This window comes from Cydia splendana, chromosome Z (genome assembly GCF_910591565.1).
Source record: "Cydia splendana chromosome Z, ilCydSple1.2, whole genome shotgun sequence".
Lineage (NCBI taxonomy): Eukaryota > Metazoa > Arthropoda > Insecta > Lepidoptera > Tortricidae > Cydia > Cydia splendana.
The window spans coordinates 44522722-44542795 of record NC_085987.1 but is presented as its reverse complement, the minus strand read 5'-3'; the positions used below and the strand labels follow the sequence as shown (position 1 = coordinate 44542795).

The window sequence follows — 20074 nt, the reverse complement described above, 5'->3', positions numbered from 1 at the left end:
AAAAGTTACCTAAACGTGTGAAAGACATAGCCAGTGTGTCGGAATTTCAGTCCCAACTAAAGCAAATACTGCTAGGAAATACAATATATTGTATGGACGAATTCATGAGACCTTAAACTATGTATTGTTTGTTAGAAAATACCGTATTTAATAATGTACTTTTGACGATCATAATATTAATTCTTATATATTAACATAATAATTTATAATGCAATGTAATATTATGAAATAAATAAATATCATATCATATCATATCATGTAAATAAACAAGATTCTATATGTTCTGCTTGCGCATAACAATAGTACATTCTTAACCAAGGGATCATTTCTGCCGAAATCATCAATGATCACCTCGGCAGAAATGATGCCTTTCACCCGAGTTAAACACTTCGCATACAAGGAAAGTAAAATGCATGTGCTTTTTTTAAAACATGACTAAGTATAAATAGTTTTTATAGTATTTTTTTAGGATACTTTCAATTAACAATTTAGCCAAAAGTATCGTTATTTATGGAATGGGGAGTCAAATATCAGAATGGAAATTATATGAAAAATCCATTTATACCCAAATTTCAATTGCTTATCGTAAAAAAAAATCGTACTTGGAATTGGAACCAAAAATGCTCTAGTGCAGAAACGTATCATTTTCTGCACAACTTTTAGAATAACAATGACCCTCTTTCAAAGCATGAGAAATGATAACGGATATTTCTTGTTTTCTTTGCAAGCATTTTTCTCTCAATAATTTAATCAATTTGCAGCATAGAAAATCGTCATAAATTTATAATCATAAATATCAAAATACAAAAGGACATACATTTTTAGAAGATTTCTAGTTATTCCCCGGGCGACGTTGCCAAATGGTTTGAAAAGGCAACATGCTCGCAACGTTCGGATGTCGGTAAGTCGACAATGAAAAATTCTATTTCAAACTTGATATTTTTGACAGTAATGGGTTACTTAAATATAATAAGAAGACCTTATGCGACTGGCAAATATCAATGGATATTTAAAAAAAAAACAATTTTTTATTGAGGAACAGATGATAATGATACGAAAAGTTTAGTAGGAAATACAATATGTAATATAAGCAAAAAAATATATAAACTAAAATTATAAACTACATAAAGCTAAAACTAACTACAACATAAACTAAAATTCAAAAAAATCTAAATATGTATATTTATTTGACAACTTGAATTACAGAGGGGCAGTACCTACAGTGATCCCCACACTAGGTTTAGCCTGTAACGTGGGGATCTAAGCGAAATACAAATTATTATTTCGTACATAAGTTCCGAAAAACTCATTGGTACGAGCCGGGGATTGAACCCGCGACCTCCGGATTGAAAGTCGCACGCTCTTACCGCTAGGCCATCAGCGCTTCTATGTGCAACCATATATAGGCAAATAAACGAGTTCGCATCCCATCATAATCACAATATTATATTGTGTTTAAAGAACACTATTCTGTTTTTTTCTGTTTCTCATTACTTCCCCAGAAATGTGACTCACACGCCAGCTTACTTAGTAGTGTTAGTACAGTCGCCATCAGATATATCGGAGCGTCCGAGGTGCTCACAAATATCTGAACACGCACTCTAATGCCTTGACAATAGAGGCGTGTTCAGATATTTGTGAGCGCCTTATCCGCCCCGATATATCTGAGGGCGACTGTACTAAGCTAACATTAAAAGCGTTTTTGTAATTTTAGGTAAAATAATTTGCGTCATTTTCAATTGATAATAAGAATAAAAACATATAATCTATAAAACTTTTTATAAAATAATAAAAAAAAACTAAGCACTGTCGGGATTTGAACCCAGATTCATTGATACTCTAGCTAAAATTTATTCAAAACAGATGTTGTGGGTGCCACAAGCACATGACAATCAACGTCTGAAAATACGTATCAGTTGGTTCTAAGTTACTTTTCAATGTCTCAAATAAGAATTTAAATTCTAAATTGTTATTCCTAAAAATATTCATGCGCTGCACTGCGCCCTCTAGGTTACTTTACTGTAACATTACAAATCTACTGACATTAGACACTGACTTTAGGTATGTGAGAGTGCGTGAATGCAAGGTATTGCAATATTTTGCAGTTTTTTTCTCTGATTATTTAGATTAGACACTGTTGAGTATAACATGTTTCGATTTGGACGTAATATTTTTTATTGTTTTCGCCAATATCAACACATCTTATGAAACTGTTTATATTTTGGGAGAAACGGTGCAAATCCACAATTCGTGCACACTGACGCCATCTTTTGGCTGATAATCGGCATCCCATCCCTAGACATCCACCTTAATTTAGTTTCACCTGACCGTTGTCTGTCTGTCGGTAATCAAATCTTGCAAATTAAATTAGATCCACTTGCCGGTTTCCGATTGAGCTGAGATTTTGCATACATGTATAAATCAGATGACAATGCAATATTATGGTACCATCGAGCTGATCTGATGATGGAGACAAGAGGTGGCCATAGGAACTCTGTGATGAAACAACGCAACCTAATTGTGTTAGGGGTTTTTAGAATTGTCTCGATGAGTATTAGTTGTCTGTCGTAAGAAAAGTACAGTCAGCGATAAAAGCCTGTACCAAAAATGAAATTTTTGCCAAAAACTTATTTTGTTTATACACGGCAGGTCCCCGGTTCGATCCCTAGTAATTGAATGCTAGGTCATAACTTTTTGTTCTTTTTTACACTCAAATTTCGTATTGTTTTTTCTTTTAAGAATAAATTTAAAATTTCGTATAGTTGAATGATCAAACCGCTGTGTGGCGCTGTCGTCGTGCACAGTGGGATAAACTATGCTCGCGAGGTCTAAAGCTCACATAGCCACTAGTTATTTTATGGCCCAATTTTTTTTTGAAATCAGTATATTAGACAGCTAATCAAGACCTGGACCTGGAACCTCTGAAAGTACCTTCAGACAGCTAATCAAGACCTGAAACCCATGAAAATATCTTCAGACAGCTAATCAAGACCTGCAAACAGAATCCTTTGACGGGTATGAAAGACCTGGAAGAGCTGGAAACCCAGCGCTCTCGGCTCGTTCGATCTCGCGTAACTTGGCCGTGTCCGTGCGCTAAATTCGTGACATCGAACGTTCCGTGGTCGCTGTCAGCGACGTGAAGACGATACAAGATAATTGGAAGATGCAACAAATAAATGATTACGATTATGAAGAATATGTGAAACTATAATACAACTGCAGACTACGTGTTCCGATGGATATGTTCTCGTCTAGTCACAGCAATTTCTGAAGTTCTCCCATTTTGTCAAAGTCAATAGTGTAGATCAGCATTTCCCAAACTATGGGTCGCGAGCGAAATTTGAGTGGGCCCTGATACATAAGATGACATGCCAACCGATCGGGTTAACAGCCGATACTAATAATTATTCATGCTCCCTATTTAAGACGGCCAAGAAGAGTTGAATCCCGAACTTGGCACTTTTTTTTTGGTGTGTCGCAGTCCAGGCAACTTTGGGTGTAGATTAAAAAAAAAACAATAATGTTTAAGACTAACGGCCGTATTCGAACAAAGCTTATAAGATATCACAGCGATACGATACCGATCTGCCAGTGTCAAAAGTTACGATCCTATAAGCATTGTTCGAATATGGCCGTAATACTAATGTAGTTAAATTTTACATGGAAATATTGAGTTTAACAAAATTTTAATATCTTGTTTTTTATATTATTTCGGGTAGGAATTTAACAGAATATGTAAAAAGGGCTATTATTAGGGAAAGCATTAACCTGATATCGATTCGAAGTCGAAGCGATAGGAACTAAAGTATCAAAATCTTCCATAAAATGTTTGCGCCCGCAGATGTTCAATTACCACGTAGCGGCCGGCATGAAGACCGTAGGCATATCAGCGGCCGGCGGCGTAGCCGAGGCGACCGTAGAGCAACTCACGGACGGCTACACGCGCTACGATATGCACGAGCTCGACATCAACCGGTTTCTGGGCCTGCACAACAACAAGCGCTTCCTGAGGGACCGGATCAAAGAGGTGCCTGGTCAGTTCATACTTAAAATATTCTTGCCTACCTTTGCTACGGCGTATCCGATACCAGCGTAGAACACTCACGGACGGTTCTACTAATTCTGAGTGAGTGTCAGGATGGCGGGTGTACATCAACAAATGGAGCTGCGGTATACGTCAGGAGTTAGTGCTAGCAATGTGCCAAATGTGCGCCAAAATTGGAGCAATGTGCTGTTTAAACTCCAGAGATATTTAAGAAATAGATGACGCCCGCCATCCTGACGTCAGGTTGGCGGACGCATTTCCAGTTCCAGCTAATGGCTGCCTACTCAAGGGTGAAAGTACTGCCTAAGGTTAGTGCTCGCAATGTGCTTCCACATGTATGAAGCACAATGAAATTCAGAGAGCGGTTAACGAGTAATATGGAATTGAATAAAAATATATATAGACGAACGCTACGAACGGTTAAAAGTGCTACGACATAGCCGATGCTACCGTAGAAACACCGCCCGATTCGAACTTTAAGCAAAAATTTCACTTCTGACACTGATACATCTAATTCATATCGTTTCTAGATCTATTAATTGGTCGTACGTAATACGTCAGTATCTTAAAATTCCAATCGCGCCGACAGCTCATGAACGGATTGAACGGTTCTACTAATTCTGTTACGTTACGAATGGCTTTGTAGCCATTGCTGCAACGTAGCCGATGCCACCGTAGAGCAGCTCACGGACGGTTATTTTATCTACTTCTGATACTTTGAAAGAGGTGCTCTCTCAGTTCATACTTAAAAATAATATTCTGATATTTTATTATATTGGTTGGTCTTAGCAGTGTAAGACAGTGGAAATAGGAAGCAAGTTACATAAATCCACAAAGAATCGTGATTAACGAAATCTATGCGTTAAAATAAAGACAATTTTGAAGTGATTTAAGTTAGTTAAATAGCTAGTGCCTATCTACTGTCAAGTCAGAGATTCCTATTTAACAATACAATTAAAACATCTTTGTTTTCACAGGTGTCCACTACGGCCTACCGTACCCGTTCCACGAGTTTCAAACCGGTCGAAATCTGCGCATGTCCCCCATATACCCCACATTACGTGACAACGGGGCCGTGTTCGGCCAAGTCATGGGCTACGAGCGGCCCACGTGGTTCGAGCCCGTCGGTGAGTGTGAACCGTATAACTCCCACAAGCCTGTAAGAGACAGCATCTACGTGACAACGGGGCCGTGTTCAGCCAAGTCATGGGCTACGAGCGGCCCACGTGGTTCGAGCCCGTCGGTGAGTGTGAACCGTATAACTCCCACAAGCCTGTAAGAGACAGCATCTACGTGACAACGGGGCCGTGTTCGGCAAAGTCATGGGCCGCGAGCGGCCCACGTGGTTCGAGCCCGTCGGTGAGTGTGAACCGTATAACTCCCACAAGCCTGTAAGAGACAGCATCTACGTGACAACGGGGCCGTGTTCAGCCAAGTCATGGGCTACGAGCGGCCCACGTGGTTCGAGCCCGTCGGTGAGTGTGAACCGTATAACTCCCACAAGCCTGTAAGAGACAGCATCTACGTGACAACGGGGCCGTGTTCGGCAAAGTCATGGGCCGCGAGCGGCCCACGTGGTTCGAGCCCGTCGGTGAGTGTGAACCGTATAACTCCCACAAGCCTGTAAGAGACAGCATCTACGTGACAACGGGGCCGTGTTCAGCCAAGTCATGGGCTACGAGCGGCCCACGTGGTTCGAGCCCGTCGGTGAGTGTGAACTATATTACACCCACAACACAAGCCTTTAGGAATCAGCATCTACGGGACAACGGGGCCGTGTTCGGCCAAGTCATGGGCTACGAGCGGCCCACGTGGTTCGAGCCCGTTGGTGAGTGTGAACCGTATAACTCCCACAAGCCTGTAAGAGACAGCATCTACGTGACAACGGGGCCGTCTTCGGCAAAGTCATGGGCCGCGAGCGGCCCACGTGGTTCGAGCCCGTCGGTGAGTGTGAACCGTATAACTCCCACAAGCCTGTAAGAGACAGCATCTACGGGACAACGGGGCCGTGTTCAGCCAAGTCATGGGCTACGAGCGGCCCACGTGGTTCGAGCCCGTCGGTGAGTGTGAACCGTATAACTCCCACAATCCTGTAAGAGACAGCATCTACGTGACAACGGGGCCGTGTTCAGCCAAGTCATGGGCTACGAGCGGCCCACGTGGTTCGAGCCCGTCGGTGAGTGTGAACCGTATAACTCCCACAAGCCTGTAAGAGACAGCATCTACGTGACAACGGGGCCGTGTTCAGCCAAGTCATGGGCTACGAGCGGCCCACGTGGTTTGAGCCCGTCGGTGAGTGTGAACCTATAACTCCCACAAGCCTGTAAGAGACAGCATCTACGTGACAACGGGGCCGTGTTCAGCCAAGTCATGGGCCGCGAGCGGCCCACGTGGTTCGAGCCCGTCGGTGAGTGTGAACCGTATAACTCCCACAAGCCTGTAAGAGACAGCATCTACGTGACAACGGGGCCGTGTTCAGCCAAGTCATGGGCTACGAGCGGCCCACGTGGTTCGAGCCCGTCGGTGAGTGTGAACTATATTACACCCACAACACAAGCCTTTAGGAATCAGCATCTACGGGACAACGGGGCCGTGTTCGGCCAAGTCATGGGCTACGAGCGGCCCACGTGGTTCGAGCCCGTCGGTGAGTGTGAACCGTATAACTCCCACAAGCCTGTAAGAGACAGCATCTACGTGACAACGGGGCCGTCTTCGGCAAAGTCATGGGCCGCGAGCGGCCCACGTGGTTCGAGCCCGTCGGTGAGTGTGAACCGTATAACTCCCACAAGCCTGTAAGAGACAGCATCTACGTGACAACGGGGCCGTGTTCAGCCAAGTCATGGGCCGCGAGCGGCCCACGTGGTTCGAGCCCGTCGGTGAGTGTGAACCGTATAACTCCCACAAGCCTGTAAGAGACAGCATCTACGTGACAACGGGGCCGTGTTCAGCCAAGTCATGGGCTACGAGCGGCCCACGTGGTTCGAGCCCGTCGGTGAGTGTGAACCGTATAACTCCCACAAGCCTGTAAGAGACAGCATCTACGTGACAACGGGGCCGTGTTCAGCCAAGTCATGGGCCGCGAGCGGCCCACGTGGTTCGAGCCCGTCGGTGAGTGTGAACCGTATAACTCCCACAAGCCTGTAAGAGACAGCATCTACGTGACAACGGGGCCGTGTTCAGCCAAGTCATGGGCTACGAGCGGCCCACGTGGTTCGAGCCCGTCGGTGAGTGTGAACCGTATAACTCCCACAAGCCTGTAAGAGACAGCATCTACGTGACAACGGGGCCGTGTTCGGCAAAGTCATGGGCCGCGAGCGGCCCACGTGGTTCGAGCCCGTCGGTGAGTGTGAACCGTATAACTCCCACAAGCCTGTAAGAGACAGCATCTACGTGACAACGGGGCCGTGTTCAGCCAAGTCATGGGCTACGAGCGGCCCACGTGGTTCGAGCCCGTCGGTGAGTGTGAACCGTATAACTCCCACAAGCCTGTAAGAGACAGCATCTACGTGACAACGGGGCCGTGTTCGGCAAAGTCATGGGCCGCGAGCGGCCCACGTGGTTCGAGCCCGTCGGTGAGTGTGAACCGTATAACTCCCACAAGCCTGTAAGAGACAGCATCTACGTGACAACGGGGCCGTGTTCAGCCAAGTCATGGGCTACGAGCGGCCCACGTGGTTCGAGCCCGTCGGTGAGTGTGAACCGTATAACTCCCACAAGCCTGTAAGAGACAGCATCTACGTGACAACGGGGCCGTGTTCGGCAAAGTCATGGGCCGCGAGCGGCCCACCTGTTTCGAGCCCGTCGGTGAGTGTGAACCGTATAACTCCCACAAGCCTGTAAGAGACAGCATCTACGTGACAACGGGGCCGTGTTCAGCCAAGTCATGGGCTACGAGTGGCCCACGTGGTTCGAGCCCGTCGGTGAGTGTGAACCGTATAACTCCCGTAGCCTGTAAGAGACAGCATCTACGTGACAACAGGGCCGTGTTCGGCAAAGTCATGGGCCGCGAGCGGCCCACGTGGTTCGAGCCCGTCGGTGAGTGTGAACCGTATAACTCCCACAAGCCTGTAAGAGACAGCATCTACGTGACAACGGGGCCGTGTTCAGCCAAGTCATGGGCTACGAGCGGCCCACGTGGTTCGAGCCCGTCGGTGAGTGTGAACTATATTACACCCACAACACAAGCCTTTAGGAATCAGCATCTACGGGACAACGGGGCCGTGTTCGGCCAAGTCATGGGCTACGAGCGGCCCACGTGGTTCGAGCCCGTCGGTGAGTGTGAACCGTATAACTCCCACAAGCCTGTAAGAGACAGCATCTACGTGACAACGGGGCCGTCTTCGGCAAAGTCATGGGCCGCGAGCGGCCCACGTGGTTCGAGCCCGTCGGTGAGTGTGAACCGTATAACTCCCACAAGCCTGTAAGAGACAGCATCTACGTGACAACGGGGCCGTGTTCAGCCAAGTCATGGGCTACGAGCGGCCCACGTGGTTCGAGCCCGTCGGTGAGTGTGAACTATATTACACCCACAACACAAGCCTTTAGGAATCAGCATCTACGGGACAACGGGGCCGTGTTCGGCCAAGTCATGGGCTACGAGCGGCCCAAGTGGTTCGAGCCCGTCGGTGAGTGTGAACCGTATAACTCCCACAAGCCTGTAAGAGACAGCATCTACGTGACAACGGGGCCGTCTTCGGTAAAGTCATGGGCCGCGAGCGGCCCACGTGGTTCGAGCCCGTCGGTGAGTGTGAACTATATTACACCCACAACACAAGCCTTTAGGAATCAGCATCTACGGGACAACGGGGCCGTGTTCGGCCAAGTCATGGGCTACGAGCGGCCCACGTGGTTCGAGCCCGTCGGTGAGTGTGAACTATATTACACCCACAACACAAGCCTTTAGGAATCAGCATCTACGGGACAACGGGGCCGTGTTCGGCCAAGTCATGGGCTACGAGCGGCCCACGTGATTAAGGCCCGTCGGTGCCATATCTTCCGTCGCAAGTTTCGCGCTGCGCCACATCTTTTGTCCCCTTCTAATTTCTAATTAATTAAAACTAAAAATTTTGACAAATACTGGAATACCTGAAACTCGAAAGGCGGTGAAGAAACAGCTCGCACGGCGTGTCCGATCTCGCGATACTTGGCCGTGCCTTTGTGCTAAATTCGTGACATCGGACGCTCGGTGCAGCTTACACTAGCTACCGAAGCGACGGAGATCCGAAGAATAATTATACATATTTAGTTTCACCGCACCAGCTCGTAAATAATCTTCTTTAAAAAACTGAGAAGGTTGCATTCTGTCCTCAGGGTTAATGCAAATTGAGTTATTTCCTCATGTTGGCTAGTAGAATTGACTTTTAAATTATGCTTTTGAATACACAATCCAAATGAACAGTTTAATTTGGATTTAATTCGTGATACGGTTTGTTAGTGCACGACACCTTGCACTTTGTGACTATGCGCTGAAACTTGGCACAGTTGATTCTTAGCTGGTCTTGAGCAGATACAGACCGGTAGACATCGAGAGCCACGTCTCATTTAGTGGGGGGGAGGGGGGAAGTTCGACGCCGCCGCGCTTAACTTGGAGCAACATTTCTCTAAAAATATACGTATTAGGGCATATGATATATCATTTTTGGATAAATTAAGGATGAAAAATCTAGTTTTGGAACAAAAACAATGCACATTGTAACAAAAAAAAAAGCATAAACTAGAAAAGACTAAAAAACGTATTAGTATTTTTTTCATAATTACCAATTTTTTTTAAAGTGTAGCAGGAATCTGAAAACAAAAAATACAGTTGTAAAGCTACACTTATTACGCTTAAGAAAATATATATTTTATTATACAAAACTGTTGATAATCTTTTACGTAAATAATCTGTTTCAGATTTCTTATAAAGTAAGTTCTACTTTTTTTCGGTAAGATCAATATATAAAAAAATATTGAAGGGAGAAAATAAATACTCCCCTTTCCCCCCTGCCCCTTGTCTCCTTTTTTAGTCATTCGTAAATAACTCGTAAAGGATGGCCAATACATACTACTATATACAAAATAATACATACTGCCATAATACTTCCCACATTCATAATATTTTGTATTGAGATCACTCTGACCCACGCTTAATATTATTTTTTATCTCCCATTTATCAACAGTTTTGTATAATAAAATATATATTTTCTTAAGCGTAATAAGTGTAGCTTTACAACTGTATTTTTTGTTTTCAGATTCCTGCTACACTTTAAAAAAAAATTGGTAATTATGAAAAAAATCACAAATACGTTTTTTAGTCTTTTCTACTTTATGCTTTTTTTTGTTAGAAAGTGCATTGTTTTTGTTCCAAAACTAGATTTTTCATCCTTAATTTATCCAAAAATGATATATCATATGCCCTAATACGTATATTTTTAGAGAAATGTTGCTCCAAATGAAGCGCGGCGGCGTCGAACTTCCCCCCCTCCTTTTTTGTTTTCAGATTCCTGCTACACTTTAAAAAAAAATTGGTAATTATGATAAAATCTCAAATACGTTTTTTAGTCTTTTCTACTTTATGCTTTTTTTGTTAGGAAGTGCATTGTTTTTGTTCCAAAACTAGATTTCTTATCCTTAATTTATCCGATAATGATATATCACGTGCCCTAATAGGTATTAGTTTTAGAGAAATGTTGCTCCAAGTGTAGCGCGGCGGCGTCGAACTTCCCCCCTCCCTCCCACTAAATGAGAGGTGGCTCTCGACGTCTACCGGTCTGTTTCTGCTCAAGACCAGCTAACAATCAACTGTGCCAAGTTTCAGCGCATAGTCTCAAAGTGCAAGGTCCCCATACAACCGTGTGCACTAACAAACCAGCTATGATATTTTACTGTTAGTATTTTCCTCGAGTTGGCTGGTGAGAAATTTAGACTTCTGAATATTTTTATTATTGCATAGAAAACATATATGCATACATGCACATAAATATTCTTTATATGTTTTCTCGACATTTATACAAGACATTACAAATTTAATTGTGTTTAAATAATACAATGATGATCACAAAATACATTGTGCAGAAAAATCACCCGACGACACGCTAAAACCTCGCCCGTTCAAGATCGCCTACACGATGACGTTCGGCAAGCCGCACTGGTTCGACACAGTGCAGCGCGAGTACTGGGCCTGCAGGGAGGCCGTGGGCCTTGCGGATTACTCCTCATTCACGAAGATAGACCTGCAGGTAATGTGACACACACGCTATGACAAACCGCACTGGTTCGACACAGTGCAGCGCGAGTACTGGGCCTGTAGGGAGGCCGTGGGCCTCGCGGATTACTCCTCGTTCACCAAGATAGACCTGCAGGTAATGTGCAGAGATCGGCGGGGTGAGCTATTTACCTTATAATTTGACATGTCTTACGTCATATTACGTCATATTATATGACAAATAGCTGACCCCCGCCGATCTCTGGTAATGTGACACACACGCTATGACAAACCGCACTGGTACGACACAATGCAGCGCGAGTACTGGGCCTGTTGGGAGCCGTGGGCCTCGCGGATTACTCCTCATTCACGAAGATAGACCTGCAGGTAATGTGACACACACACCACCCTAAATTGAAAAATAAAAAAATCGGGCAAGTGCGAGTCGGACTCGCGCACGAAGGGTTCCGTACCATATATAAAAAAAAAAAGAAAAAAAAAGAAAAGCAAAAAAAAAAACGGTCACCCATCCAAGTACTGACCACTCCCGACGTTGCTTAACTTTGGTCAAAAATCACGTTTGTTGTATGGGAGCCCCATTTAAATCTTTATTTTATTCTGTTTTTAGTATTTGTTGTTATAGCGGCAACAGAAATACATCATCTGTGAAAATTTCAACTGTCTAGCTATCACGGTTCGTGAGATACAGCCTGGTGACAGACGGACGGACGGACGGACGGACAGCGAAGTCTTAGTAATAGGGTCCCGTTTTACCCTTTGGGTACGGAACCCTAAAAACAGCCTTAACAAAATTTGACGCTCATGTGCATCATCGACATTAACACTTGTTTTATGGTTTCTTCAACAGTCGAAAGGCCGCGAGGTCGTCGACCTACTCCAATACCTGTGCTCCAACGACGTGGACGTGCCCGTCGGCTCCATCATACACACGGGCATGCAGAACGAGAGGGGCGGATACGAGAACGACTGCAGCCTAGCCAGGATATCGGACAACCAGTGAGTGTTTCAACATTAACACTTACAATTCCTCCAACAGTCTGAGGTCTGTCGGCTCCATCATACACACGGGCATGCAGAACGAGAGGGGCGGATACGAGAACGACTGCAGCCTAGCCAGGATATCGGACAACCAGTGAGTGTTTCAACATTAACACTTACAATTCCTCCAACAGTCTGAGGTCTGTTGGCTCCATCATACACACGGGCATGCAGAACGAGAGGGGCGGATACGAGAACGACTGCAGCCTAGCCAGGATATCGGACAACCAGTGAGTGTTTCAACATTAACACTTACAATTCCTCCAACAGTCTGAGGTCTGTCGGCTCCATCATACACAGGGGCATGCAGAACGAGAGGGACGGATACGAGAACGACTGCAGCCTTGCCAGGATATCGGACAACCAGTGAGTGTTTCAACATTAACACTTACAATTCCTCCAACAGTCTGAGGTTTGTCGGCTCCATCATACACACGGACATGCAGGACGAGAGGGGCGGATACGAGAACGACTGCAGCCTAGCCAGGATATCGGACAACCAGTGAGTGTTTCAACATTAACACTTACAATGCCTCCAACAGTCTGAGGTCTGTCGGCTCCGTCATACACACGGGCATGCAGAACGAGAGGGGCGGATACGAGAACGACTGCAGCCTAGCCAGGATATCGGACAACCAGTGAGTGTTTCAACATTAACACTTACAATGCCTCCAACAGTCTGAGGTCTGTCGGCTCCATCATACACACGGGCATGCAGAACGAGAGGGGCGGATACGAGAACGACTGCAGCCTAGCCAGGATATCGGACAACCAGTGAGTGTTTCAACATTAACACTTATAATGCCTCCAACAGTCTGAGGTCTGTCGGCTCCATCATACACACGGGCATGCAGAACGAGAGGGGCGGATACGAGAACGACTGCAGCCTAGCCAGGATATCGGACAACCAGTGAGTGTTTCAACATTAACACTTACAATTCCTCCAACAGTCTGAGGTCTGTCGGCTTCATCATACACACGGGTATGCAGGACGAGAGGGGCGGATACGAAAACGACTGCAGCCTAGCCAGCATATCGGACAACCAGTGAGTATTTCAACATTAACACTTACAATTCCTGCATTAAAAATATTCTCTCCGTGCATGAATGTGGCGCCGCCCTAGCGGATGTGGGATTGCTTATTTGACAGTTGGCAGCTTTCAAATAGTACGAAGATGTCGTCCCATGAAAGTTCATGTTTTCACCATTCCCCATCCACCAATTACACACATAGCCAATTTCAAACTTGACATACACTCCAAGACTCGGAAACCGGTTAAATTTCCAAATCGTTATCTTGTACTTGGCGCAAAACCTTTTAATTTTGGTTTCGCTCGAAAACCGTTATTTTTAAACCGGGTTTTTGAAGAACATTTACATAAAGTTCTTGTCTAATTAACCGTTTTAGAACAATAAACACCGTCGAATAAACCGGTTTATTTAGGTTACAATAAAGTTCTTAAAAAGTTCGCGTTATTTTTAAGGTTCGGAGGAAAACCTAAATAAACCGGTAAATACCGGTATTTCATAAACCGGTTCCGAGCCTAGATAAGCTCACCTTTGATTCATTTTCAGCTACATGATGATAGCCCCGACAATCCAACAAACCCGCTGCAAGGTGTGGATAAAGCGGCACCTGCCCCGCGACGGCTCCGTGACGCTCTCCGACGTGACGCCGATGTACACCGCCATCTGCGTCATGGGGCCCTTCACCAGGAACCTCATGTCCGAGCTCACCGACACGGATCTGTCGCCGAGCAACTTCCCCTTCTTCACCTTTAAGGTATGATGCCTATGTGATTCATGGAGCAAAAAATGCGCGTTTACAGTAGAACCTCGATCTATGAATTATATGAATACCCCTTACATACACCCCAGACCAAAAGTATGTAAACAAGCTTATATATCACAATAAAATAAAAAAACTGATTTTTATTGTCACCCGAGTTTTCCTCACCCGGCTTGGGATGAACCCGTACGAAAATCACGGATTATTAAAGTTTTTAAAATAACTAAAAAACCTTGCAGATCCAACTCTGCCAAAATATATTAGTGACATAAAAACGATGGATTTTTACTACAATTAGAAAACAAAATAGTAAATATGATAATAGGTATATTGTTTTAATACATATGATGCAGGGATGTTGCGGGTGCAGATTTTTTAACATCCGCGGATGCGGATGCGGATATTTAAAGCCTCACATCCGCGGATGCGGATGAGGATGTCAAAATTTGGTACTTAAAAAACGTCAATTATTACATTTTTAGTAATTTTTATTTAAAAAAACGAAACGTTTAGTATTTGAGCAAGAATATGGGTGCGTTTTATTTAATAAACAGTAACTTGGTCGACTTTTGCAGTTTTATTCTTTTTAAAAATAAAGGAATGTCTCCTTTAAGTAAAATGAGCCAGCTTAAGGATTTAAGGTAGTTTCCCTCCAGGGCCCGACTTATCTTTCCACCCTGTATATAATGACGAAATTACCTAGCCTTACACCGCCGCTAAGACGTTCCTGTTACCGACTCGGTCGACATCCGCATCCGCATGAGCTCCCCATCGATTTTATGCGGATGCGGATGCAGAGGCGGATGTTGAAAATAATGCGGATGTTCCGCGGATGCGGATATTCGCAACATCCCTGATATGAGATATTTTTAATCATGTGGTATGGCATAATTAATGTAAGTTTTTGGTTATACGTACCAATATACAATAATAATAATAGAATCATCTGATATTAAAGAAAAAAACGTTTAAGTATTCCATACTTTTGGCTTGGGGTGGATATTTTTTATTTTTTTTATTTTATAGCCTTCCTTCCTTGTATCAGAATATGTGGTATCGTTAGTTTAATTATTTTCCATTGCTAATTCTGTGTGCCCTTTGGCAAAGGCCTCCCCCCAACACTTTCCAATCTTCTCTCTTCTGTGCCAGTCTATTCCAGGTTTTGCCAGCTGTCTTTACCAGATCATCCTCCCATCTTCTGCAAGGTTTTCCTCTCTTTCTCTTGCCCTCTCTTGGGTACCATAGTGTTGCTGATTTAAGTGATTTATTCCATTTGTCTTCTCCTCTAATTACATGGGGTGTATATACTATTATTAACGTTTGTTGTCAGGAGTTGGACGTGGGTCTGGCGAACGGCATTAGAGCCATGAATCTCACTCACACCGGCGAACTTGGCTACGTACTCTACATACCTAACGAGGTAAGGAAAACTGTATGAGACTTGGCGACGTACCGTGTAGTAGCCGTAGCGAATTTTATAACGATTTGTAGGTATAGGAGTTTCTTTTATACTAAGAGAAAGAATAAAAAAAAATTGTAAGTACGTTTTTCTCCATATCAATATACATAAAATTTGCACGAGTTTTTTTATGTGTTTATCATATTTTCAGATAGGAGTTTTTTTATGGGTCAAATAATTAAGCTCAAAAATAATTATTGACTTAAAAAACTGAAAAAATGTGCACGAAATCTAGTGAATTTTTTCGAAAGTCTAAAAAAAACCATTTCCATACTTGTTCAGTTCGCGCTGCACGTGTACCAACGCATCATGGCGGCCGGGGCCAAGTATGGCATAAGCCACGTCGGCTACTACGCGTCGCGCGCTCTACGCGTGGAGAAGTTCTTCGCGTTTTGGGGCCAAGACCTGGACACCACCACCACGCCCCTGGAGTGTGGGAGGACTTGGCGCGTCAAGTTCCAGGTGAATCAAAAATAGTTAAATGATAGTAATTTTTTAGGGTATTTATAAAAGAGAAATTTACCTGTCGTCTACCAAGCTGTCAAAAAAAGCACCCCGCTAACTACCCCGGCCGGAGATCTCCGTCTATTATTATTTATTAGTTTGTACCCCGTATTTGTTACGGCCGGAGGCCCAGTGGAAAAAAAACAACGGGTTGCACTCCGGGAGTGCCGGCAGAAGTGAAAACTCTATGACATTGTAACAGTTTTTCGATCAGGTCACGTGTCCGTCTTACGTCTTAAGAATCTTACGGTCACGTGACCTCTCGCGAGTTTAACATTTTTTTCCCATCACAAAAAGTGCACAGCGCCGCTAAAGAAGTTTTCACTTCAAAAAGTTTTTTTTTAATGAAGTTAAAGCTGCTTTTCACCTGCCAATTATCTCGGGTACAGAAAAATCGGTCATAACAAATACGGGGTCTCCGGCGTGCGTGGGGAGCGGGAGACAAGGGTAACGAACAATTGGCCGGAGATCTCCGGCCTGGGTAGACGACGGATTAAAAAATAATAAAATAAGTAATAAGCCACGGCTACGAGGCCTCGCTCGCGCTCCGCATTAACCCTTTAAACGCCAAACGGCGCATCCATTTGCCGTGCCACTGACGCCACGGAGGTAAAATTTAGTTTTGTGAATAAATAATGCCAACCTAAAAGTGGGGTGTTTTTCAGTAGATTTTCATAAAAAAACGATTGACGTCAAATGCCGTCTTTGGCGTCGTTGTCACGATTTTGCGTTGACGTCAATTGCCGTCTGTGGCGTTTAAAAGGTTAAGAAGACCTAGACACTATACCTTACTACTACTGGCGCAGCGTCAATTGTTCACGGGCAATGTAAGCAGGGTTTATGTAGTTCCGACAGTTCCGTGCTTTAACATATACCGAAGAGAATTTGAAATAGAGGCGTAGGGGCTGTCCATAAATTACGTCATCGATTTTTGACGATTTTTGACCCCCCCCCCCTATAATCATCCAAAAATGACCCCATTTCCTCCTACTTCATGCTACCGTCATCCGATGTCCAGACCCCCCCCCCCCCCTAATTTGAAATGACGTAATTTATGAATAGCCCCGTATTGTCAATGTAAATTTTGTAGTCACAGTAAATTTACTGCCATCTTTCGATACAGGATTAAAACTTTTAGAACGCCATTTGACTTTGACCCTTGTTCTTTCACTGATATGTGTTAAATTTGTTAAATATCAAAGACAAATGGCGTTCTAAAAGTTTTAATTCTGTGTCGAAAGATGGCAGTAAATTTACTGTGACTACACAATTTACTTTGACAATAGTAAATTAATATACTATACTAAATTCTCTTTGCTTATACCAAAGAGAATAGATAGTATAGAGGGGTCCTGTCATAGTAAATTATGTAGTCACAGTAAATTAACTGCCATATATTGACACACGACTAAAACTCAAAATGAAAACGTATAAAATTATAAAAAAAAATGTATATATATGGATAAATGATTTTATTATTTTTATATCATTTTGACCCATGTTCATTCACTGATATCTATGTGTTAAAATTGTTAAATATGAAACGGTGTCGTCACGCCATCTAGCCGACCATAGGCCAAAGGTGTGTGCGCCATCTATCCGAGAATGACTTTTTCTTGATTTCCGAGGCACGTTTTTTCCTTAGACTTTATTCATCTTATACGAAGTTACATATGTCTTTGCTTATACCTACTCCTTGACTACGATATTTTCGCAAAAAAACCCTCAACTTATACATTTTGAATACAGAAAGACATCCCGTTCATCGGTCGCGCGGCGCTCGAACGCCAACGCTCGGAAGGCATCCGCCGGCAATACGTCCAGCTGCTACTGACCGACCACGAGCACGAGCTGGACCCGTGGTGCTGGGGCGGCGAGCCCATCTACCGCGACGGCGTGCAGTGCGGCTCCACCACCACCACCAGCCACGGGTTCACCTTCAAGAAACAGGTACACTCACCACACGGGATTGTTATGACATTTAAGGGGCCCACTGATTACCAGTTCGCCGGACGATATCAGCCTGTCCGTTAAACGCAAAGGAGCATTCCACGGGCTGTCTCATACAAACGCATTTTATTTCCTGTGTTGCGACTTTTTTTCGGCATTTAAAGCAGGCGATTATTTTTGATAGAAAAGGAAACTCTTATACCTGCAATTCTTCAGATAATTCGCGTTTGTTCGGGACAAACGGTAGACAATTTCATGGGATGCTCCAAAATCTGACAACAACTCCGAACAACCGACAGGCTGATATCGTCCGACGAACTGGTAATCTGTGGGCCCCTGAGTTCTTGCTAAATTGGAAATATTGAACAACCAATTTAGCTGGGACCCTAAATGGCGCAACAATCGCGGAGCGTGATGGCACAAGGTACAACTGTTACTGACGGACCAACAGCACGAGTTGGACCCGTAGTGCTGGGGCGGAGGCCCCTGATACAGCCTACCCTATTTAATTTACACGAGTACTGACGTAATATGTAGTGAGCTCAACTGAAATAAGCGGTCGCGCTCCCACACTAAATTTGTACGGGAGCGCTTATGGGTGGTGACCTCGATTCTCTTATATCCATGCACCGTACTTGAGGTGTTCTGTGGTCTATATAATTACGTAATCGACTGCTTTGCCTTTAGGTGTGTCTCGGTTTCGTCCAGAATCTTGACGAAAATGGCGTCGCGCAACGAGTCACCAACGACTACGTGCTCGGCGGACATTACGAAGTTGACATAGCCGGGATCAGGTAACACGTCTTATTATACCGAGTTATTAGAGTTTCGGCAAAAAACTGATTAGATCGGAGAAGGGAGAGACGAAACCAGGCGTGGCTCACTCCGCGATTTCGTCGCTTTGCTACAGGTAGCTAAAAGTACATCCGTTCCGCCCCAATTTTGGGGAAAGCCATAATCCGCGCGTGGCGCTGTCGCCACCTAGCGGCCATATCTGTGCTTATCGTAACATACGCGTTTTGTTAGAGTGTGAGTCTTCTGTGCCTTTTTTTTTATTGGGAGGAAATTCCGTTATGGATACCTCCGCACCGCAGGGACAGCGCGGAGGTTATGTCGGACTTTCACCGACTAAAAACCTCCCAGTAGTCCTCCTCGGCGCATTTCGGACGGCTCTGGGATCTCCAATGAACGCGCCAGTGCCGTCCTAGCGCTATGCCCCTTTGTGGGTCCCCTCTTTTTTCAGTCGCAGTCCCTAGCTGCGACCGTCTCCGACCCCGAGAACCCCTTTTAGTCGCCTTTTACGACAGGCAGGGGATACCGTAGCCGTATTCTTACGCCCGGGCTAGTACTATTATTTATTCTGTGACGAAAGTTAAAATCCTCAAAAACCCCTCACGTAATGGTCGCCTTATATAATCTGTGCTATGGCTCACGACAAGCGCAAGACCTCACACGAGATGGGCAGACGATATAACACAAATAGCTGGGTTGGGCCCTGCTGGCCACAAATAGCTCAGGTTAGAGAAAAATGGATTTGGAACATGTCGAGCGTTTTTCGACTTAAAATACGTGAGTGACCCGTTTTTAATATATTTAATATGTCTGTGTCTCACGGAAGTTTTGTTATTAAAAATGGATTTCTTTAGAGGAGGCCTTCACCTTCACATGAGGAGGGGTTCGTGCATAACAATAAACCTAAAACTAGATAATTAATATTACACCGCTCAATATAAAATATTACTTTCTTTTTATCTTATGTTTTCCAAAACTGTGTACTTAACTTTTATTACTTGCATGAAATAAAAGGCTTTTTATTTTAATTTTATTTATGGCTCACGACATAATAAATTCTCACTTTCGTAGTCTCTTGTCAGGCGTGGCTCACTCCGCGATTTTGCCACGTCGCTACAAGTACATGCGGCCCACACCAAGTTTGGTGTCTAGCTGTAGTAGTTGCCGCGCACCGCTACGGAACGGACGCCTGCTCGCGCTTGGCGCAAGCATCATATCTGTCGTAATAGACGCGTTTTAATAGAGTGTGATAATTCTTTACCTACAACTATTATTTATTCTGTGCTCTTGTG

General features: G+C 44.4%; 1 protein-coding gene across 1 annotated transcript in view; it reads left to right on the top strand.

Annotated features, from left to right (window-relative positions):
• LOC134804149 (pyruvate dehydrogenase phosphatase regulatory subunit, mitochondrial) overlaps nt 1–20074 on the top strand; it is a 42909-nt gene that overhangs the window by 21755 nt on the left and 1080 nt on the right. The window contains exons 8-16 of the mRNA XM_063777094.1: nt 3842–4034; nt 5023–5172; nt 11100–11263; nt 12098–12246; nt 13864–14071; nt 15408–15497; nt 15819–15998; nt 17790–17990; nt 18678–18784. Coding sequence (XP_063633164.1) covers nt 3842–4034; nt 5023–5172; nt 11100–11263; nt 12098–12246; nt 13864–14071; nt 15408–15497; nt 15819–15998; nt 17790–17990; nt 18678–18784 — 1442 coding nt within the window. The remainder of the gene's footprint in view (nt 1–3841; nt 4035–5022; nt 5173–11099; nt 11264–12097; nt 12247–13863; nt 14072–15407; nt 15498–15818; nt 15999–17789; nt 17991–18677; nt 18785–20074) is intronic.